Source organism: Bufo bufo, chromosome 3, assembly GCF_905171765.1.
Source record: "Bufo bufo chromosome 3, aBufBuf1.1, whole genome shotgun sequence".
Taxonomy (NCBI): Eukaryota; Metazoa; Chordata; class Amphibia; order Anura; family Bufonidae; genus Bufo; species Bufo bufo.
In genome coordinates this window covers 108,844,690-108,868,366 of record NC_053391.1, presented here as the reverse complement: position 1 = coordinate 108,868,366, position 23,677 = coordinate 108,844,690, and the positions used below count along the sequence as shown (strand labels likewise).

General features: G+C 46.9%; 1 protein-coding gene across 1 annotated transcript in view; it reads right to left on the bottom strand.

Annotated features, from left to right (window-relative positions):
* Window positions 1-23,677, bottom strand: part of HIP1 (huntingtin interacting protein 1) — a 146,336-nt gene that overhangs the window by 13,306 nt on the left and 109,353 nt on the right. The window contains exons 22-28 of the mRNA XM_040423462.1: window positions 21,980-22,090; window positions 18,322-18,380; window positions 12,287-12,380; window positions 8,432-8,532; window positions 6,068-6,173; window positions 4,591-4,714; window positions 3,878-3,939 (exon numbers count right to left, since the gene is read on the bottom strand). Of these exons, the coding sequence (XP_040279396.1) occupies window positions 3,878-3,939; window positions 4,591-4,714; window positions 6,068-6,173; window positions 8,432-8,532; window positions 12,287-12,380; window positions 18,322-18,380; window positions 21,980-22,090 (657 nt within the window). The remainder of the gene's footprint in view (window positions 1-3,877; window positions 3,940-4,590; window positions 4,715-6,067; window positions 6,174-8,431; window positions 8,533-12,286; window positions 12,381-18,321; window positions 18,381-21,979; window positions 22,091-23,677) is intronic.

Sequence of the window (23,677 nt, the reverse complement as noted above, 5' to 3'; positions counted from 1 at the left end):
CATGTGGGAGCGTGCCCCTTAGTGTGACGCTGTCCGGTATGTTTATGGATACATGTGGGAGCGTGCCCCTTACAGTGTGACGCTGTCCGGTATGTTTATGGATACATGTGGGAGCGTGCCCCTTACAGTGTGACGCTGTCCGGTATGTTTATGGATACATGTGGGAGCGTGCCCCTTACAGTGTGACGCTGTCCGGTATGTTTATGGATACATGTGGGAGTGTGCCCCTTACAGTGTGACGCTGTCCGGTATGTTTATGGATACATGTGGGAGTGTGCGCCTTATAGTGTGATGCTGTCCGGTATGTTTATGGATACATGTGGGAGCGTGCCCCTTACAGTGTGACTGTGTCCGGAATGTTTATGGATACATGTGGGAGCGTTCCCCTTACAGTGTGATGCTGTCCGGTATGTTTATGGATACATGTGGGAGCGTGCCCCTTACAGTGTGACTGTGTCCGGAATGTTTATGGATACATGTGGGAGCGTGCCCCTTACAGTGTGACGCTGTCCGGTATGTATATGGATACATGTGGGAGCGTGCCCCTTACAGTGTGATGCTGTCCGGTATGTTTATGGATACATGTGTGAGCGTGCCCCTTACAGTGTGACGCTGTCTGGTATGTTTATGGATACATGTGGGAGCGTGCCCCTTACAGTGTGATGCTGTCCGGTATGTTTATGGATATATGTGGGAGCGTGCCCCTTACAGTATGATGCTGTCCGGTATGTTTATTGATACATGTTGGAGCGTGCCCCTTACAGTGTGACGCCGTCAGTTATGTTTATGGATATATGTGGGAGCGTGCCCCTTATAGTGTGACGCTGTATGTTTATGGATACATGTGGGAGCGTGCCCCTTATAGTGTGACGCTGTATGTTTATGGATATATGTTAGTTCACTGTCTGCCTCCGTTGTCTCTCTGCTCTGCAAACACTGAGCACATGACAGATGCCAGAGATAGAGCATGGGGGAGGAATATGAGGCAGGAGGATGAATATGTATGAGGGGGCGGATCGAAGGAGGAGTGGACGCTGTGCAGGATGTATGAATATGTATGAGGGGGGCGGGTGCAGGGGCACAATGTTAGGAGAAATCAGCAGATGAAACTCTGCACGGGGACCTGCAGGAAGTGAAGGAACAGATATGTAAACAATCTGTTCAGGGCTGTAGGAGCCATGCTCCAGTGTAAAAGACACCTCAAACCACCTTGGGAACATAGACTTGGCTACTAAAGGTGAGTAAGATGTTTTAAAAAAAAATACGTTTGATCCCGGACAACCCCTTTAAGACACTATAGGCTACATTCCCACGACAACTGCCATTTTATTAATGGGGCTATTCACATGACCCCTTTTTTTAACAGCCATCAAAAAATTGGACTTGTGCTATTTTTGGCCATTATCATGACCAGATGGGGCTCCACTGAAATCAATGGACCCATTTTTAACGATCGTTTAGACAGGAGCGCACCTGTGTAACAGGCATTAACGGGGTTGTCCGGGTTCAGAGCTCCCCATTTTCACCAAGGCAGCCCCCCTGACAAGAGCATCGGAGCATTTTATTTCATCCTTTGAATTGCGCAGGGCAAAGGCATTTTCAGGAGATCCGGTGACCGGGCTCTCCTCAGGTCTGCCAGGCGGAGGCTTCCGCCCAGCAGTGAGCCAGTGACGTCACCAGCACTGATGGCGGGCTTTAGCGCTGTCCTAGCCTGTAAAACAGCTAGGACAGCACTAATGCCAGCCCATCAGAGCCGTGATGTCACTGAATTCTTGTAAATAAAAACGCCCTTGCCCTGCGCAATGCTGCCAGTGCGGCCCCCCCCCCCCCCCCCATCATTGGTGGCAGCGGAGAGTTCCGATCGGAACCCCAGTTTAATCGCTGGGGCTCCGATCGGTTACCATGGCAGCCAAGACACAACTGCAGTCCTGGCTGCCATGGTTATGGTTACTTAGCAATTTTAGAAGCATTATACTTACCTGCGCTGTCTGTGACCGGCCGGGCGCTCCTCTTACTGGTAAGTGCAAGGTCTGTGCGGCGCATTGCTTATAGCACAGACCTTTCACTTACTAGTAGAAGGAGCGCCCGGCCGGTCACAGACAGCGCTGCCATGGTAACCGATCGGAGCCCCAGCGATTAAACTGGGGCTCCGATCGGAACTCTCCGCTGCCACCAATGATGGGGGGAGAGAGGGGAGGCCGCACTGGCCACCAATGAATTTAATACAGAGGAGGGAGGGGAGGCCGCACTGGCCACCAATGAATTTAATACAGGGGAGGAAGGGGGGCCGCACTGGCCACCAATGAATTTAAAACTGGGGAGGGAGGGGGGTCTGGCCCCTGCTGCCCTGCGGCAGCTGATCTCTTAGAGGGGGCTATGATACGCACAATTAACCCCTCAGGTGCTGCACCTGAGGGGTTAATTGTGCGGATCACAGCCCCCTGTAAGAGATCGGATGCTGCCAGACAGCAGGGAGCAGTTATGTACACAGTTCTTAGTATATTCTAACTTGAAGCGTCCCCATCACCATGGGAACGCCTCTGTGTTAGAATATACTGTCGGATCTGAGTTTTCACGATGTGAAAACTCAGATCTGAAAAAGCTGTTTATGCAGACGGATCCGTTCTGAACGGATGCAAGCGTTTGCATTATAGGTGTGGATCCATCTGTGCAGATACCAGACGGATCCGCACCGAACGCAAGTGTGAAAGTAGCCTTAGACTGTACGGGCTCCGATGAGCCAAAGTTAGCTATTCGTGAAGTCGCGCGTGACTTTGTTGAATAACTTCGGTAATTGATTTTTAGAGTGAAAAAACTGTGTGGGAGGAAATCCACGTAAACACGGGAAGAACATACAAACTGCCCTAGCGCTGCAAGGTACAAGGGATGACCACTGAGCCACCGTGCTGTTTTTAATTATGTTTTTTAAAATTTTCCATGTGAATATCTATAGTTATAAATCCTGCAGTTTTAGCAATAGTCACTAAGGCTAGTTTCACACCTGCCACTGTTTTCTATGCTGGAACAGCCTGCTGGAGGTCTCTCCGGATCTGGCATTGCTAGACAAGTTAACGCTTGATTGGGCAGTATAAATGTACCGCCGATTACCCAAGGAACGAGCAAAACTCTTGTTCATCGGGCAATCCGATTGTTTGTCCGCACGCAAACATTATTGTTTACCGGCAGCAGATCATGCTGTGTAAACACAACCTCCTGCCGGCAAACAAGTCCATATGGGAAGAGCGATGGTATTAGCAATCGCTCCTCCTCACACTGTGGAGGAGATCACTGCATGTAAAAGCACAAGTTTCCTCCGCAAGCAATCAGCAGATTGTCAGGAAGGACAATCTGCTATAATATCGTCCCGTATAAAGGGATCTTAAAGGGGTTCTGCAGTTTTTTTAAACTGATGATCTATCCTCTGGATAGATCATCAGCATCTGATCGGCGGGGGTCCGACACCTGGGACCCCCGCCGATCAGCTGTTTGAGAAGGCAGCGGCGCTGGCAGTAGTGCGACTGCCTTCTCGCTGTTTACCGCAGGCCCAGTGACGCCACGACTAGTATCAGTGGCCTGGGCGGGGCTAAGCTCCATTCAAGTGAACAGAGCTTAGCCCCGCCCAGTCCATTGATACTAGTCGTGACGTCACTGGGCCTGCGGTAAACAGCGAGAAGGCCGCGGCGCTACTGCCAGCGCCGCTGCCTTCTCAAACAGCTGATCGGCAGGGGTCCCGGGTGTCGGACCCCCGCCGATCAGATGCTGATGATCTTTCCAGAGGATAGATCATCAGTTTAAAAAACTGCAGAACCCCTTTAAGGTCAATGAAGCAGTAAGCCCTAAAATTAAGAAAAGTTGAAAATAAGTGTAATTAATATACCTGTGAGTCCATCTCTTGACGCTTGATCTGTGTTAGGGTCATACTAGAGAAGTCCATGGTATCTGTTCACACAAGGAAAGCGGACATGATGGGTCAACAGTCTTTAAAAGCTTGGTATTCTAGATACTGGTAACACTGCCACCGATTTCTTTTCAAGGGAACCTGACCGCAAGATGTTGGATATTTAACTAAGCACATTACCTTATCTATCTAAGCATATTGTCCCCAATGATGCCCTTGTCTTGATTTTGTGTTTCATATATACAGAGAAAATCATCTTTATTCATGCTAATGAGTGATTTGAAGTCGAGGAGGCTGGCTCCTGCATCCTCCGAGTCAAGCTTGTCGCGCCCAGATCCTTCCTCCTGCCCAGGGTTGTGGTTACGTCATCCCCTCACCTCTCCATATCTCGCACAGGCATGGTCTTTTTCATCCATTGCGCCTGGGTAGTGAAGCTGGGTGTAGCTCCTGACTTCAGCCCTTCACTGTGCATGCTCCACATATCGGGGACAATATGTGCCTGAAGGGTTTGCTTCACGGGACAGGCGCCCAGGAGGAGACAGACTGTGTCTGCACGAGATGTGTGGGGGATGTGGAGAGGCGAGAGGATGGTTACTTGAATTAGTTAAAGATCAAATATCTTGCTGTCAGGTTCCCTCTAAGGTCCCTTAGAATTATGCTTGAGAAGCAGAACAAGACAAGTCTCTACTTACCTACTTCTTCAATCTGGGACTTGACTGACTTTGTAGAAGCCACCACACCAGCAGCATTGTGATTTACAACTTTAGAGGCTTGTTGTAGCCTAGTCAAATTAGAACTGTTCTTCTCTGCCTTTACCTACAGAAATTACAGAGGACACAATGAAAGCCATGATGGTGAAGCCAGAGCTGATTAACCTCAGAACTAGTTGGGCCTTAATGACCCAGCCACATGTTTTTCAGTTTTAATCCTTGCATTCCAAGAACCTTATCTTTTTCATTTTTCTGTCAAATTAGATGTATAAAGGCTTGTCAGTAACTGATGGCGTCACACACTGCTGGGATCGGAGTCATCTCCGATGCGGACTATTGCACTGGGACCTTGGCTGTCACTTACAGCACCGCTCCTGTGTCCGCACAATCACCATGCCATAAATGCATGTTGGAAAGTGCCAACTGACTGCATTCACCAATGAACATGTACATCAAAATGTGGGAGGATATGTTGCAATAAAACCGTTTTACCTGAGATATGTGCGCTTCATAGTTGAACATCATGGCCCTGGTCCCATGTTACTATGGCCTGCATTCTTGAGAAAATTGATGTTTTATAATATGTAAATGAGCCCCTAAGAGCAACGAGGTTGGTGTTGTTGCACCTCGTTGCTCCCCGAGGCGTCGCTCAATGCCCTTCATGCCACGTCCCCACCACTGACTGACAGTACCAGGCAGTGAAGATATACTCAGTCCTGGCCCAAAGTCTTGCGGGAGCATGTACTGATAATATATATTTACTGTGGATGGAGCTGTGTAGTTCCAGTGCCAACTTCTAGTCCTACATGTTAACAGCTGATCGATGTGGGTGTGGGGTGTTGGACCCCCAGTGATCTGATGACCTGTTCTGTGGATAGGCTATCAATATCAAACTCTTGGACAATCCCTTTAAGGCTGAGTCCACATCGGTTCTGTGAATTCCATTTTTATCTTAAACCACAGCAGCATAAAACCAATTTAAAGCTGTGACAGGACCATTACATGATGGATACAAATAGCACCCACCAATCCCCACAGACTTATAACGGGGTCTATCGGGTCCCGATGGGGTGTCTATAGTCTGATGTAGTCAAATGTGACAGAATCTGCAAAACATGCTCTGAAAGGAGCCTCCAATGCAGATGTGAACACAGCCTAATGCATTAACTTAACTATATTAATAATATACAGTATTTTTATTTTGTAGCTGGAGTAGGAATCAGTACATTTCTACCTACTCCACCTAAAACCGGCTCCAACTCCACAGCCCTGAAGGCAACTTTGAGGGTCATGGTGGAACACATGACTCTACTCTAGTTAGTAAGATCTTCAATGCCTGCTTGCTCCTGTGGTGATAGGATATGGAGAAGACTACAAGATAAGAAAACTTCACAGAACCCAACCTAGGTCAAGAGCCATTGTGTCCCTGTAGTAATGAGATGCCATAAATGTATAATACCTTGGAAGCTGCTACAAGCTGGGCAGTGCTGGCTGCAATCTCATGGGAACAAACTATCAGATCTTCAAATTTCCCTTTTCCTTGGACCACAAGATCTGCAGCATCTCTGAAAAAAGAAAGAGGATGATCAGAAGAAAAGCACTTCTAGAAATATATATCACTCAAAACAACATATTTCCTAGCAAGTATAATACTCAGATAACTGGTTTCATGTACACTCATTGACAAAAAAAACAAAAAAAATGCACCAAAAGTTGCTGGAATTGAATGAAACATTCTACATGTGAATGTAAAGATGATATATGTAAGTGATTAACATATTGGAGAGAAAGGATAAGTTTATTGGGGAAAACTGTACAATTGAAAGGAGGCTCTAGGACCCTGTTGTGCTTCTAGCCTGGAGACAAGATGAGATATGGTTGGGCATGGAGGAATACAGGTTGTGTATGGTGTCCACAGATGTTACAGCTGGGCCTGTAGATCCTGAGCACTCATAGGTTGCTGAAGCCGGTGTCTCATAAATGCTTGATTGGAGATAAATCTGGAGACCGGGCAGGTTATGGAAGTTTTGTAATCTGGTGGAGACATTCCTGGGAAATCCTTGCTGTGTGTGGGCGAGCATAATCCTGCTGAAAAAGGCCAGTTGGAAGCCCTGCCATGAGACCTGAGGTGGGTCACAATACTTTAGACAATAAAGGATCCATAAAACCTAATTCTTTCATCCACATGAGACCTAGGGGCGCTGGCACATGTTGCCGCTATGCTGAGTTTTGGATGTAGAAAACGCATCAAAAAACACATGCAATTTTTTCTTCCACAAAAGGTAAAAAACAAATCACACACAGCAAAACTGAATTACATAAATTACAAAACAGAGCTACATTGATGTAATTTAAAGGGGTTATCCAATCCTATAAAAAGCTCCCCCATAGGCCGGGCCCCCCACTGAATATACTTACCTGGGTCCCCGCACCGCCGCTGCTGCTTCTCCCCGTGCGCGAATGAAAACATCCGGTGTCGTGGGGGTCAGCCAATGGCAGGCAGGGATGGGGACGGGCCTCCCTAGCATTGCGGGTGACGCTAGGGAGGCTTGTCCCCGTCCCCGCCTGCCATTGGCTGACCCCCCCGACACCAGATGTTTTCATCCGCGCACGGGGAGAAGCAGCAGCGGCGGTACGGAGACCAGAAGCGGCGCAGGGAGCGGGGACCCAGGTAAGTATATTCAGTGGGGCGGGGCCTGGCATATGGGGGAATTTTATAGGATTGGATAACCCCTTTAAGTCTGCTGTGTGTGTTTCCCTTTGCTGGAAGAAAACGCAGCATAAACAAAAGGTATGTTCTTGCAAAAACAGCATGCCCTTTTTATTTTTTATTTTTATGTGGCTTTTTCAAGGGACCCTCACCTATTTCTATGGGAGTGCCGAAAATTGCAAAGTCCGCTCCCATAGAAGTGAATCGAGAGCACGCCATGTATGAGCAGGTTGCTTTCTTTCGCTTTGGGAGCTCCATTTTAGAGATAGGTGCAGGTCCCAGAGGTGGGACCTGATCTATTGGTCATTGGTGGCCTATCATAGCCATATGCCACCAAAGTGAGAGACGAGCCACCCCCTTTAATGTGTTCACTGTTGGTAGTCACACCAGTAGCTCAAACAGTCGGCCCAGATCCTCTTGTACACACTAACCCATAAGATTCGCACTCCACAAGCAGCTTCATTTCAACCTCATTAGACACATTATGTGGACATTCGGAAAAGATCGAAAGAACAGTAGTGGCACCATAACAAGTATGTGTCAGCGAGCATTTTTTAAAATAATTCTCATAAAAAATGCATGATTTGCATGGGTTAAAGGGGTTGTCCACTTTATTGATATTGATGACTTATCCTCAGGATAGGTCATCAATATCAGATCGGTGGGGGTCCAACTCCCAGCACCCTTGCAGATCATCTGTTTGAAGAGAAGGCGGCGCTCTTCACTGTTTAGCTGCTCGCCCTCACAACCACAGTGGTGAGCAGTTGTAATTACACCTAAGCCGCCCCATTCACTTCTATTGGACGGCTCCTTCCATTCAAGTGTATAGGAAGGAGTCGTCCCAAAGAAGTGAATGGGACAGCTTAGGTGTAATTACACCTGCCCACCACTGTGGTGGCGCGCGGTGAACAGGTAAACCATGAAGAGAAAGCCGTGCTCGCATGGAGCGCCGCCTCCTCTTCAAACAGATGATCGGCGAGGGTGCCGGGAGTCGCCCCACTCGATGATCTTATATTGAGGATAGATCATCAATATAAATAAAAGCGGACAACCCCTTTAAATTAGAGTTGCTAAAGCTTCGACCTTGTGAGCAATGTACTCCTTTTCACTTACACCATCACAGTAGCGCCCCAGCCCACAGCCTTAGAAGCTGAGATCAGACCTTCTGTCCATCTTGAGTTTCTGGCATAAAATTCTTTGGGAGATGCTGCACCCTGCAGAAAAATCCACATAACGGAGATGAGCGATGAGTATGTAACCTGGAGCAGCAATTAAGAGTTGGCATCTCACCACAAAAGATTATTGGGTTTGTTCTTGCACCCCCTCCCCAAATATAATAGGAGGTGGACACCATCACTATACAGACTAGGAATAAGAAGGGAGAAGAATGAGAAGGGACAAGATGTGCGGTGAGGATGCAGGATTAAAATATAACTTTTATTGGATACGATTAAAATGTATTTTCTATATAATATCAGATAATTCAGACTCCTGTACTTACCTAATGAGCCGGGCCTATACTCAGTAATGTAATGTTCTCTACATATTTTCACCAATCAGATATTCCCTTCACTGTGGGTTAGCCGGCACAATAGGCATCAGTACCAGTAACCTAAGCTAAATGTCAAGCACCAGTGACGGCCAGTGCTGCCCCGGGTTCACAGTATATAACGTACATCACAATTTATTATGTTAGGACACGTATACAACTGCATCTCTGTAACACTTGACTCCCCATCCAGGCTGGGGATTAAAATGGTTGTCTCACTCAGCAAATAGCATTTATTATGTAGAAGAAGTTAATACAAGGCACTTACTAATGTATTGGGATTGTCCATGTTGCTTCCCTTGCTGGATGGATTAATTTTTCCATCACATTATACACTGCTCGCTTCTGTAGTTACGACCACCCTGCAATCCATCAGCGGTGGTCGTGCTGGTACACTCTAGGAGAAACAGTGGCCTCTCTGGTGGCTGAGACCATGCGAACGCACATAGGCTAGTGCTCTTTCCTATGGTGTCCAAGCACGGCCACCACTGCTGGATTGCAGGGTGGTCGTAACCATAGAAACGAGCAGTGTATAATGTGATGGAAAAATGAATCCAGCCAGTAAAGGAGACAATATGGACAATCACAATACATTAGTGAGTGCCTTGTATTAACTTTCTCTACATAATAAATGTTATTTGCTGAAGAGAGACAACCCCTTTAAGGCTAGAGATACAAGGAAACGTTGGCTGTGACACACGTAGCTTGGCCAAAGATTGCAGTGTAGAGCTGTCTTCATTGAACTAATGAAAAGGAATGGGGTGAAGTTGTGACCTGCAAGTTGCTGAGACATGAAAGTCGCCAGAAATCCAGCAATTCTTTTAGCATCACAGCCCTGGCCACCTGTGGGTGGTGAAGTTCTCTTTCACTTTCATTGGTCACGGTGTTGGCCATATTACACGGTGATCTTTGGTGGTGCAACGTGAGTCGCTGTGTTGCTCCAGCTTAAAAGAAAGGGAGTGTGGCTATAATAAAATGACAGTGATTAGTGTATGTGGGACACAAACTCCTCTTACAGGGTATCGCTTCATGGCAATTTTGGGCGCAACATGTCGCACTCAAGTATGACAGTGTGGTAGGCTTTGCTGTGTCTGCACTACGTGAATCGCAAACGATCCGGGAGTGTTGGATTTTTTTGCAATTCGAGTGTCGTGATCACAGCAAACGGTTTTCTGGCATGAAATAGTCGAAGTGTGTTTGCGACTTTTTAAACACTTGTACAATTTTTTTTTATAGAAGTGGCATTTCTCCACCGCCTCCTCCACTTTCCCGAAAAATAGGATTTTTTGTGCTTACCTGTAAAATCCTTTTCTTGCTGAGTTCATTGGGGGACACAGAAGACCATGGGTATAGCTGTTGCCACTAGGAGGCGACACTAAGCAAAAAAGTGTTATCTCCTCCTCTCAGCTATACCCCTCCTGCAGACACTGAGCTAATCAGTTTGTACGAAAGCAGTAGGAGCAGCCAGGAGAGGCCAACAGAAAACCATAAAAAAAGGAAAGACGGAGATGGGTCAGAACCAAGAAACGGAGGGAACGATCAAGGAGAGCCAGCAATGTACTTACGGGGCTGGGAGCTGTGCCCCCAATGAACTTAGTGAGAAAAGGATTTTTAAAGGTAAGCACAAAAAATCCTATTTTCTTGCTCGTATCATTGGGGGACACAGAAGACCATGGGACATTAAAGAGCAGTACCATGGGGAGGGAATAAGACCAGAACGAATCCAAAACTTTTCATAAGGCCCCACACAGAATTGCGGGGGAAGGACACACCAAAAAACCCTGAAAAAATGGTCAGGAAGAGCCATTCCCAGGAAGGCCAGCCAGGGAGCGGCTGAATACACAGAGGCCCCGGCTGGGCAGAAGAAGAACAGCACAGGGGACATAAGCCACGGCTTAGGAAACTTCGGAAGAAGTGGAGAGCATCCAGAATATCCACAGATGGACCAGAAAGAAAACAAGTCAGTCACCAGAACAAACGGAGCGACTGCAGGAATATCGGAGAGAGAAAACAAAACCTGGGCCCAGAAAACTTCTAAAGAAAAAAGCTTTGGTAGACCAGCGGGAAAACATGTCTGCCTCCTACGGACACTAAGCTAAAGCTGATTAGCTCAGTGTCTGCAGGAGGGGTATAGCTGAGAGGAGCGAACACTTTTTTTCTTAGTGTCGCCTCCTAGTGGCAACAGCTATACCCATGGTCTTCTGTGTCCCCCATTGATACGAGGGAGAAAAGGGGGATTGGTGAGGGTGGGAAGGGGGTAGTGCCACCAGCCCCACCACATTTATCATCTTTTATGCCATTCATCTTCTGGTATAGAAGACTGAAATCTACACAAGCCTGGGGCTGGCATGAGTCCAGGAGCTTGAACTGCCGAAGGCTGCGCCTAATCTATGATGAGGCGTACACCTTGTTATAAATTCCGTCAGCACATAGGGTTATCATAGATGGCGTAAAATGCCAGTATACGATGAATCAGGCCTTATATATGTAATGTTGGGTGGAGTCGGAGAAGCCCTCAGGTTCAGCAATGCAATAGTCAGATGTATTATTATCACTAACAATCCGATAACTATTACGTCTACAGTACTACACGTGATTCCGGCATATAATAATCAGTCCCAATGGCTGAAACACGAAGAGGAAAACGTTACGATCTAGGCTACTTTCACAATAGTGGTTTTGCTGGATCCGTCAGGGTTCAGCAAAAACGCTTCCGCTACTGATAATACAACCATCTGCATCCGTTAGGAATGGATCCGGTTGTATTATCTTAAACATATGTACCCAAGATGGATCCGTCATGACCCACAATGCAATTCAATGAGGGACGGATCAGTTTTCTATTGTGTCAGAGTTAAACTGATCCGTCCCCATTGAATTGCATTGTGGGTCATAACGGATCTGTTTTGCTCCGCATCCCAGGACGGAAAGAAAAGCGCAGCATGCTGCGATTTGCTCCCCGGTATGAGAACAAACCCAAACAGAATTCCGTTCTGTTCAGTTAAGTTTTGTCCCCATTGACAATGAATGGGGACAAAACGGAAGCGTTTTTTTCCGGTATTGAGACCCTATGACGGATCTCAATACCGGGAAAATAAAAAACGCTAGTGTGAAAGTAGCCTGAGCATCTATTGGCAATTAGGAAAAGAAGGTGGACAATGCAGAGATGCAAAAGAGCATACTTATGGAGTCCCTCCACCCCTTCTCCTGCTCCTCATTTATAGTACATTTCATCACAGAGGACTGGCCGGAAAACACCACCGGGATCATGACGCGCCCTGTTGACGAATCTGGCGCTCGCTGCATTGGCTGAGAGACTAGCACATCGAACTAAATGTTATGATTTTTATGCCGTTGGTAGGGGAGGGGAGGGGGGGAGGCATTGATCTTAATTCGACAAAAGCAATGGATTTACTGACTGTTCCACTCTCCACTATTTCCATCTGGAGGTCCTTTGAGGCCAGTATCAAGGCTTGAATCCCCTGCATGAGATCGGTGCACGAGCCTAAAATCCTGCAGAAAGCAAACACAGATGAGCAAAGTGTATCCAGAGGTAGCAGAGCTTCAAAAGAAATGACTATCCACTCCAGAGATGCCAGCACAACATAGACTGTCAAATACCCAAATTCACTCTAGTAGTAAAACAGTGGATGATCTAGAGCAGCGGTTCTCAACCTAGGGGTCGCAACCCCTTTGGGGGTCAATCGGCCCTTTCCGGGGGGTCGCCTGAGGCTTCCTATTGTGGGTCCAGGCCCGTCGCTAACAGACAGGCAAAACAAGCAATTGCTTGGGGCCCCGAGCTGGTTGGGGCCCCGAGCTGGCCCAGGACCAAGCAGAGCCGGTGCTTGTTTTGCGGCTGAGTAACTCAGAAGATCCGATGGTATATTCTAACCCCCAGGCGTTCCCATGGTGACGGGGACGCTTGCCTGGGGGTTAGAATATACCATCGGATCTGAGTTTTACGAGCTCAGGGCCACGCCGCTCACAGCAGTATATTTATAAACTAATCAGTAACTACTTTAACTTTAATCATTGCTCATTGCTGAGCTCTTCACTTGGATTATAATTTATTTGGATATGGGATATCTTACTTTGTCTTAGCTCCGGTAATAGCAGGCAGTGCGGGGGGCGGCGCTCACTCACTGACGTCACGCGCCTGCGCCGCCTAGTGGGAGGAGCAGGCGCGTGACGTCAGTGAGTGAGCGCCGCCCCCCGCACTGCCTGCTATTACCGGAGCTAAGACAAAGTAAGATATCCCATATCCAAATAAATTATAATCCAAGTGAAGAGCTCAGCAATGAGCAATGATTAAAGTTAAAGTAGTTACTGATTAGTTTATAAATATACTGCTGTGAGCGGCGTGGAGGGAGATCTGTGGATGGCACTGTAGGGGGATCTGTGGATGGCAGTGCCATCCACAGATCCCCCCTCCCCTAAACAGTGATATCCACAGATCCCCCCTCCCCTAAACAGTGCCATCCACAGATCCCCCCCCTAAACAGTGCCATCCACAGATCCCCCTCCCCTAAACAGTGCCATCCAGAGATCTCCCCCCTAAACAGTGCCATCCACAGATCCCCCCCTAAACAGTGCCATCCACAGATCCCCCCTCCCCTAAACAGTGCCATCATTGCACTGTTTAGGGGAGGGGGGATCTGTGGATGGCACTGTTTAGGGGGGATCTGTGGATGGCACTGTTTAGGGGGGATCTGTGGATGGCACTGTTTAGGGGGGAGATCTGTGGATGGCCCTGTTTAGGGGAGGGGGGATCTGTGGATATCACTGTTTAGGGGAGGGGGGATCTGTGGATATCACTGTTTAGGGGAGGGGGGATCTGTGGATGGCACTGTTTAGGGGAGGGGGGATCTGTGGATGGCACTGTTTAGGGGGGGATCTGTGGATGGCACTGTTTAGGGGGGGATCTGTGGATGGCACTGTTTAGGGGGGGATCTGTGGATGGCACTGTTTAGGGGGGAGATCTGTGGATGGCACTGTTTAGGGGGAGATCTGTGGATGGCACTGTTTAGGGGAGGGGGGATCTGTGGATGGCACTGTTTAGGGGGGGGATCTGTGGATGGCACTGTTTAGGGGGGGATCTGTGGATGGCACTGTTTAGGGGGGGATCTGTGGATGGCACTGTTTAGGGGGGGGATCTGTGGTCGGCACTGTTTAGGGGGATCTGTGGATGGCACTGTTTAGGGGGGGATCTGTGGATGGCACTGTTTAGGGGGGAGATCTGTGGATGGCACTGTTTAGGGGAGGGGGGATCTGTGGATGGCACTGTTTAGGGGGGGATCTGTGGATGGCACTGTTTAGGGGGGGGATCTGTGGATGGCACTGTTTAGGGGGGATCTGTGGATGGCACTGTTTAGGGGGATCTGTGGATGGCACTGTTTAGGGGGGAATCTGTGGATGGCACTGTTTAGGGGGGAGATCTGTGGATGGCACTGTTTAGGGGAGGGGGGATCTGTGGATGGCACTGTTTAGGGGGGGGATCTGTGGATGGCACTGTTTAGAGGGGAGATCTGTGGATGGCACTGTTTAGGGGAGGGGGGATCTGTGGATGGCACTGTTTAGGGGAGGGGGGATCTGTGGATGGCACTGTTTAGGGGGAGATCTGTGGATGGCACTGTTTAGGGGGGATCTGTGGATGGCACTGTTTAGGGGGGATCTGTGGATGGCACTGTTTAGGGGGGATCTGTGGATGTCTTTGTGATTAATTACTCTGCTTTAATTATGTTCAATTTGTAGCAATAAAAATACATCCTGCATATCACATATTTACATTACAATTCATAACAGTAGCAAAATTAGTTATGACGTAGCAAGGAAAAAAATGTAATGGTTGGGGGTCACCACAACATGAGGAACTGTATTAAGGGGTCACGGCTTTAGAAAGGTTGAGAACCACTGATCTAGAGTCTGCCCTCAGGATAGGTCACCAATATCTGATCGGCAGAGTCCAACTCCCAGCGCCCCCGCCGATCAGCTGGAATTACAATTGCTCTGTCCACATTCACTTCAATGGGACGGCTCTGTAGTATTCAAGTGAACGGGACGGAGCCGTCCCATAGAGGCGAGTGAGGACGGAGCAATTGTAATGGCACTGCTCATCTCGAGCGCTGTGGTCTCTTCAAACAGCTGATCGGTGGGGGTGCCGGGTGTCAGATCCTGAGGATATCAATAGGTCATCAATAGAAAAAAGGGGGACAACCACTTTAAGGATGCCATCACATATGGCAGATTTTGTGCAGAAATGTCTGTGGCTGAAAATGAGTCCCATTCATCTGAATGGGGTCTGCAGAAATCCATGTAGCTGCTACCAAAACAACCTCAGTCAGATTAATGGAACTAATTATGTCTGCAACAAAAGCTGCCATGTGTGAACGCTCTGTAAAGGGATTATCCCATCTGGACATTTCGGACATGTCCCCGGATAGGCTATAAATGTCTCCCCTGTGCAAAGTATACCTACCTGGAGAAAAAGGTCTACTCCACCACGTGCGTGGTTCTCTCCGTTCACTTCTACGGCGTTCTGAATACGGCAGAGTAAGCGTGCTCGGCTATTTTTGGGGAATTCGAAAACACATTGGGGCACATTTCCGACTGTCTCATTTACCAACTGATTTTGCACCTGTTTTGGAGGCATTTGAGCCTGTTGCACCTATGTTGAGTTTTAGGGTAGGTCTACACGACGACATTTGTCGCGGGACAGATAGGGCACAACTACACTGCAACATTTGCCGCACGGCAATTTTTATAATGGCAGTCTATGGAGTCGCACTGCAACATGCGACATGCTGCGACTGCGACGCAACAGTCGCAGAAAAGTCCATCTCGAATGGATTTTCTGCGACTGTTGCGTCGCAGTATGTTGCATGTTGCAGTGCGACACCATAGACTGCCATTATAAAAATTGCCGCGCGACATTGGTGCAACAAAATGGCGCGCGACAAATGTCGTCGTGTAGACGTAGCCTAAGGCTACATGCACACAACCGTATGTGTTTTGCGGTCCGCAAAAAAAACGGATGACATTCCGTATGGCATCCGTTTTTTTTTTTTGTGAATCCGTTTTTTTTGCGGATCCATTGTAAAAAATGCCTATCCTTGTCCACAAACTAGAAAAAAAATAGGACATGCACTATTTTTTTTGCGGGGCAACGGAACGGACATACTGATGCGGACAGCAAACGGTGTGCTGTCCGCGTTTTTTGCGGACCCATTGAAATAAAAGGGTCTGCATCCTATCTGCAAAAAAACCGGAACATACACGGAAACAAACAACGTTCGTGTGCATGATGCCTTAAGCCTCTTTCACACGGGCGTTGTGGGAAAAGCTGCGGGTGCGTTGCGGGAACATGCACGATTTTTCCGCGCGAGTGCAAAACATTGAAATGCGTTTTGCACTCGCGTGAGAAAAATCGTGCATGTTTGGTACCCAAACCCGAACTTCTTCACAGAAGTTCGGGCTTGGGATCGGTGTTCTGTAGATTGTATTATTTTCCCTTATAACATGGTTAGTAATCATCACATGATCCATCACCATGGTAAAATATCATGTGACGGACCATGTGATGACCGGAGTGACGTCACCACAGGTCCTTTTCCTGCACACAGCAAAGAAGAAGACAGAAGAGATGCCGGCTGCACGAGCAAGTGGATTAAGGTGAGTTAAATTATTATTATTATTTTTTTAACCCCTCCAGCGCTATTGTACTATGCATTCTTAATTCAGAATGCTATTATTTTCCCTTATAACCATGTTATAAGGAAAAATAATAATGATCGGGTCTCCATCCCGATCGTCTCCTAGCAACCGTGCGTGAAAATCGCACCGCATCCGCACTTGCTTGCGATTTTCACGCACCCCCATTCACTTCTATGGGGCCTGCGTTGCGTGGACAACGCAGAATATAGAACATGCTGCGATTTTCACGCAACGCACAAGTGATGCGTGAAAATCACCGCTCGTGTGCACAGCCCCATAGAAATGAATGGGTCAGGATTCAGTGCGGGTGCAATGCGTTCACATCACGCTTTGCACCCGCGCGGAATACTCGCCCGTGTGAAAGGGGCGTTAGAGTGTAAAGCCTCATTCACACGTCAGCGTTTTGGTCAGTGATTTCCATCAGTGATTGTGAGCCAAAACCAGGATTTGTTAAGGGAAAGATGTGTTTAGAGCCGCACCTGGTTTTGGCTCAAAATCACTGATGGAAATCACTGACCTCACACTGATTGTGTGAATAAGGCTACATGCACACGACCGTGCCGTTTTTGCGGTCCGCAAAAAACGGAAGCCGCCCGTGTGCCTTCCGCAATTTGCGGAACGGAACGGGCGGCCCATTGTAGAAATGCCTATTCTTGTCTGCAAAACGGACAAGAATAGGACATGCTATATTTTTTTTGCGGGACCACAGAACGGTGCAACGGTTGCGGACAGCACGCGGAGTGCTGTCCGCATCTTTTGCGGCCCCATTGAAGTAAATGGGTCCACATCCGAGCTGCAAAAAACGGCGGCTCGTATGCGGACCAAAACAACGGTCGTGTGCATGAGGCCATAGGCATAATGGTCATAATTATTTTTTTGGGTAATGTGTAGGGACAGGGATAGGGAACATTTTTCTCATATACTTTATTTAGGGAAGACCTTTTATCTATAGTAGAAAACTCAGGCTGAAATGTCCCTTAGCAAACAAGCATTTTCAGAGCCGCTGCTAAGAGGCATCCATCTTCCTAAGGCAAAGGCTACACAGATCGCTGAGTAGCGGTGATCCCATAGAAATGAATGGGATCGCCGCGGCAGTCGTAAGAAATCCAACGCAGCTGGATTTCTTGCGACTGCCGCGGCGTTCCCATTCATTTCTATGGGATCACCGCTGCTCAGCGATCCTGGCCGCGGCAGGTGTCGCCGTGTAGCCCTTCCCTAACAGAGCAGTGCTGACTAGGAGCGAGCTGCTGGGGGCGATACACTTCATTCCTGCTCACTGATCAGTGAGCTCTTCTCCTGTACTTCCGGCACGCTGTGTACTGAACCAGCCGCCGGGAGCGATGCCTGTGTGGGCTCCTCTACTGTATATAGGGACTTTTTTTATGTACTTACTGTTTAAACATTGTATGCTTCCGTTTCCGTTCCGCAAAAATCGGATCACAAACGGAAACCAAACGGAACGGAAGCACTACTGAAAAAAAATGGAAAAACGGATCCGTTTAAAACGGACCGCAAAACCATAAGGTCGTGTGCAAGAGGCCTTACAAATATATAATGATCTGTTTTTATTCCCAGAAACAGCGCCACGCTTTGTTGTGTCAGGTATTGCAGGTCAGCCCCATTCGCTTCACTGGGGCAGAGATCCAATACCAGACCACCAATGGACAAGATTAAACACCATATGGAAGCTCACACAACCCCGACTCCCACCCACTGAGCTCTTTAGAAAAGTTACGTAGCTTACTGTTCATTGACTTGTAATTTCAGTCCCGTATCATCTGTCCGTGATTTTTTGAGCATTTCCTGTGAGGGAAGGAAACATTTTATCACTAGAGACCATCATGATGAAAACAGAGGCGCTATGAAGACCGCTCTCTACCCCTGGTCGGTCACTAGGCAGATACTTGCAACATTTGGTATGTCCGCCACCGTCTAAAGAGTGTGCGGCATTTATATGTCATATTTCTTCGTATCCCGACACTTTGCGGATAAGCTCTTGAAAGTCTGTCTTGTCACACTGTTAGGGCTCATGGACAGGACCGTATATATTTTTTGCCGTCCACAAAAAAATACGGATGACGTCCGTGTGCATTCCGGATTTTGCGGAATGGAACAGCTGGCCCCTAATAGAACAGTCCTATCCTTGTCCGTAATGCGGACAATAATAGGATATGTTCTATTTGTTTGCAGAACGGACATACGGACCCATTTTTTTGTGGACCCATTGAAATGAATGGTTCCGCATACGGTCCGCAAAAAAACGGAATGGACATGGAAAGAAAATATGTTTGTTCGTGTGCATGAGCCCTTAATTGCATCAGAATTATTGGAGTAGCAGAGCTGTTGTTGTCATTGTCATGTCCACTGTGGTTTTACATAGGACTGCAGGTAAACTGACTGTATTAGCTTGAGTATCACAGTGGTCATAGGACAAAAACTCCTCATACAATGACAGTGCATGTGTTTACAAAGAGGAAATGATGCACTTTACCAGACCCAAGGATTGGGGCAATTATTGGGAACAAATACTCCTACGAATGTTTCCTATGTTCTCGATAATTGCCCAGTGTAAGGGCGCCTTCACTTGATGCAGATTTTGTTGCAGAATTTTCTGCGACTGAAAATCAGTTCCATTCACTGAAATAGGGCAGCAAGCACATGGATTTCTGCAAATTCCAATCAGGTGAATGGAACTGATTTTCATTTGCGTGAAATTCTGCAACAAAATCCGCAGCGTATGAAGGCGTCCTAAGGCTGCCCTGGCAGTGAGATCTGCATGTGGTTCATACCTGTAATTGTCAGCAGGCACCCGGCACATGTTATTTGTTTCAAATAGCCTATACAAGCGGGGCCCGGTAATCAGCAGTGAGCTGCATGCGGATTTCGATGCCAGGGCCACAATGTGTAGGGGCAGCCTAAACGGTACTGACAATCACTGGATGAATGAGCGGTAATCTTATCTTTCATGCGACACATAAAAACATAGGGGGAGATTTAACAAACTGGTGTAAAGTAGAACTGGCTTAGTTGCCCATAGCAATCAATCAGATTCCGCCTTTTATTTTCCAAAGGAGCAGTCTAAAACGAAAGGTGGAATCTGATTGGTTGCTATGGGCAACTAAGCCAGTTCTACAGTTTGATAAATGACCCCCATTGTTCTTGGTGTAACACTGTGTATGGTAAAGTACTGGAGGGGTGTATATCTCACCCAGAGTGCTCAGATGGGTGACGTAAAAGAATCCAGGAAAGTGTAGTTTGCTGAGGCGCTTTTATTTAAAGTCTCTTATGGGCATGGATTTTGATAGAATGATGGGTAAGTTGGTAGAAGGATCTGCCATTCCCTCCCACTCCAGTACAACTTTTCCCCTAGCCGGAGGCATACCTAGCTGTAGCTTCTGGGCTCATTACTGTGGGGATAAAGACAGGGCTGAGAGCATAATCTGCAGCAGTATTACACTGCCAGATCATTGCTAACAAGCGTTACTACAAACACTCGATAGCAATCACCTGGAAGCAGCTTATCTCCATTGGAACAAAGGCTGTCATCTAAAGTGTGTGTATGGGCATCCAAAGAGCTGGTGGTGGTTTCAGCTCTGCTACATTTTTATTGCTACACTAATGGCAGCAAGCATTACTGTGAAAGACAACCAGCTGTAGTAAAATACAGATCTAATCTATAGCAAACAAGTGCTCCTCTCTGTTTGTCTTACAAATGTCATAAAGCAAGACTGTTTTTGGCAGACTGAGAATGTGGCTGCAGAACGAAGCAGCCTTCCACCAATTTTGGGGCTCTGTTCCCGATATAGGTTCGAGTCCCAGCGGTGGGACCCACACTTATAAGACAATGGGGCATATCCTAGTGATATGCCCCCATTGTCTATGATGAGAAAACTGCTTCTCTAAAGAAAATATTGTGTAGACTGGATAAACAAAAGCATTCATCAGCATTCTTATATTGGCTTTTTTTTTTTTTGTCAAACAAGTAAAAAAAAGTTCAGCAAGTCCCATCAGAAAACCTGACCGTACACCTTCAAAACAAATGAACTTAGGCGGGTTTCACACTAGCACTTTTATATCCGACAGGCTGTTCTCTGCCGGATAAATCTGCATTCAGTTATTGCTACAAGCTACAGCGTCGCAGTCCGGCCCCATTAACTACAATGGGGACCGGCGAGATCAGGTTGCAACCCGGCAGATATGCCAAGAATCGGCCAGACGAAAACAGATGCATGCTCAGGAACCTCTCCAAGTGTGTGCATTTTCGGCATCTGTATGACATGTCAATCAAACAGGACTGTCTAAGAAAGGTATACAGTTATACACCAATGGCATCCTCTCGAGGCCTCATGCACACGGCCGTTGCCGTTTTGCGGTCCACAAACTGCGGATCCACAGAATACAGATAGCAGCCGTGTGTATCCTGCCCTCGGTCTCCATTATAGAAATGCCTATTCTTATCCGCAAAACAGACACGAATAGAACATGTTCTAAAATTTGTGGAACGGCCGCAGATGACATCCGTGTGCTGACGCATGTTTTGAGGCCCCATAGAAATGAATGGGTCCACGTGCGATCCACAAAAAATGTGGATCGGACGCAGACTCAAACAACGATTGTGTACGTGAGACCTAAGAGCTACCATTATGAACATTTATGTTTTTTTTTTGGTGTCTTCAAATCGATCCAAATGTGTCCAGTTATTTGGAAAGTTCTACAGCCAACATCTTTCTCTGTGGTCTAAAAAAAGTTGGAAAACAAAAGAATACCCTTTTGCCATAGAAGGCGATGGAAACTGTACAAAATATGGCAATAACTGAGTCTAGGGGCTAGTTCACACAAGCATAATACACGGATCTTCATTAGGATTGCAATGTCCAGCCAGATCACAGGTCTAACGATCCGAACTAAAAGCTTCAGAGATCCTTATGATGCTGTTAGTTCGGGTCAGGCCTTGTGGACAGGGATTATGTTTGTAGGAAACCAGTCTAGGAGAATACATCTGAGTGAGAGATGATTTTCAGTTTTATAATGAATGACTAACATCTATTGAAGACTATTACCCTTATTGGATGTGTTTAACCATAGTAGAGTGTATATCTGTCTACTGGTCACAGACCTAGTCTACTGCTTGGGCTCCATGCACATAGATTATGTCAACCATTTATGAATATTAGTGTTGAGTGAACTTGTGGTTTCAAGTTCGGCGTACAAGGTTCGGGTTATCTAAGAATTCCGTTATGGATTCCGCTATCAAGCACCATCAGTTATGGTCCATAGTAGCGGAATCCATAAGGGAATTCTTAGATAACCCGAACCTTGTACGCTGAACTTGAAAACCACAAGTTGGCTCACCCCTAATGAATTTGCACCAACTGTGTATCACTCCTCTTGCATTTTCTTACCTCAATTCTGGAGGCAGCGGTTTCAACGGCTGCGGCAGTGGCTGCCATCTCCTTCTCCACCAGATCTCCCAGCTCCTCCTCTTTAATATCAAGCGATGGGGGTCGCAGCTCCTGAACGACACCAATTAAATAATGTCACTTGCCCAGATCACTCCATATACACCCCCCTTGCAGTCACCACACGTAAGGTCTACTTGGCTTTGGCATGTAAATCCCTGTGGCATTGCTGATTAGCACTGAAACTGTAAATTGCTCCTTTTCCTGTAAAGGATAGTGAAGCCGAGCCCAAAAAAGTTAATGATGGAAATGTCACAATTACCGTAACATGAATTTTTTTTGCAGCCGGGACCTGAAGCTTTTGGCAGAAAAATTCTGATTAAAGTAGGTCATGTCGCCAGAGGACCGAGTGTAATTAGACCTGATTACTAATGACTGCACAAACACTCCGCTTAATCAATCTTTCACGTCCCTTCGGGTTCAGATCTATAATTAATACTGTGCAATGTGCAACTATATGAATCACTATTTTAAGGAAATAAAAACTGCATTTCATTCTAAAAGGAAACAAGACTAGGTTTTTCAATTTATGGAATACATTTCTACCCTCCCTGGAAAATGCCAATATTATTGCTGAAGCCTTGTAGACGATAGGAGTAAAGCCTAATTCACACGTCAGTGATTTCCATCATTGATTGTGAGCCAAAACCAGACATGAGGTACAAGGCCCCTTTCACACGGGCAAGGATTCCGCGCGGGTGCAATGCGTGAGGTGAACGCATTGCACCAGCACTGAATCCCGACCCATTCACTTCAATGGGGCTGTTCAGATGAGCGGTGATTTTCACGCATCACTTGTGCGTTGCGTGAAAATCGCAGCATGTTCTATATTCTGCGTTTTTCACGCAACGCAGGCCCCATAGAAGTGAATGGGGCTGCATGAAAATCGCAAGTGCGGATGCAATGCAATTTTCACTCACGGTTGCTAGGAGATGATGTTAGTAAATTGATGAAAGTCAATTTACTGTATTATTTTCCCTTATAACATGGTTATAAGGGAAAATAATAGCATTCTTAATAGAGAATTCTTACTAAAATGTTGCTTATGGGGTTAAAAAAAAAAAAAAAAAACATTAACTCACCTCATCCTGTTGTTTGCAGGACTTGCAAAAGGACCTTTGATGATGTAATCGCGCTCACCACTTGGTGACATCAGCGCAGGTGATCTCTATCTTCATTCAGCAGGACCTGCGCTGACGTCACCGCGCTCACCACGTGGTGAGCACGATTACGTCATGAAAGGTCCTTTTGCAGGTCCTGAAAGAAGAAGACGATGCCGGCTGCGCGATCAAGTGGATGAGGTGAGTTAATTTATTTTTATTTTTTAACCGCTCAAGCAACATTTTAGTAAGCATTCTGTATTCAGAATGCTATTATTTTCCCTTATAACCATGTTATAAGGGAAAATAATAAAATGAATAGAACACCTAACCCAAACCCGAACTTCAGTGAAGAAGTCCAGGTTCGCGTCTGGGTACCACATTCAGTTTTTTCTCATGCGCGTGCAAAACGCATTGCACTCGCGCGGAAAAACTGAACATCGGAACGCAATCGCAGTCAAAACTGACTGCAATTGCGTGCCTACTCCTGCGGTTTTCCCGCAATGCACACGCGACGCATCCGGAGCAAATCCGGGACGCC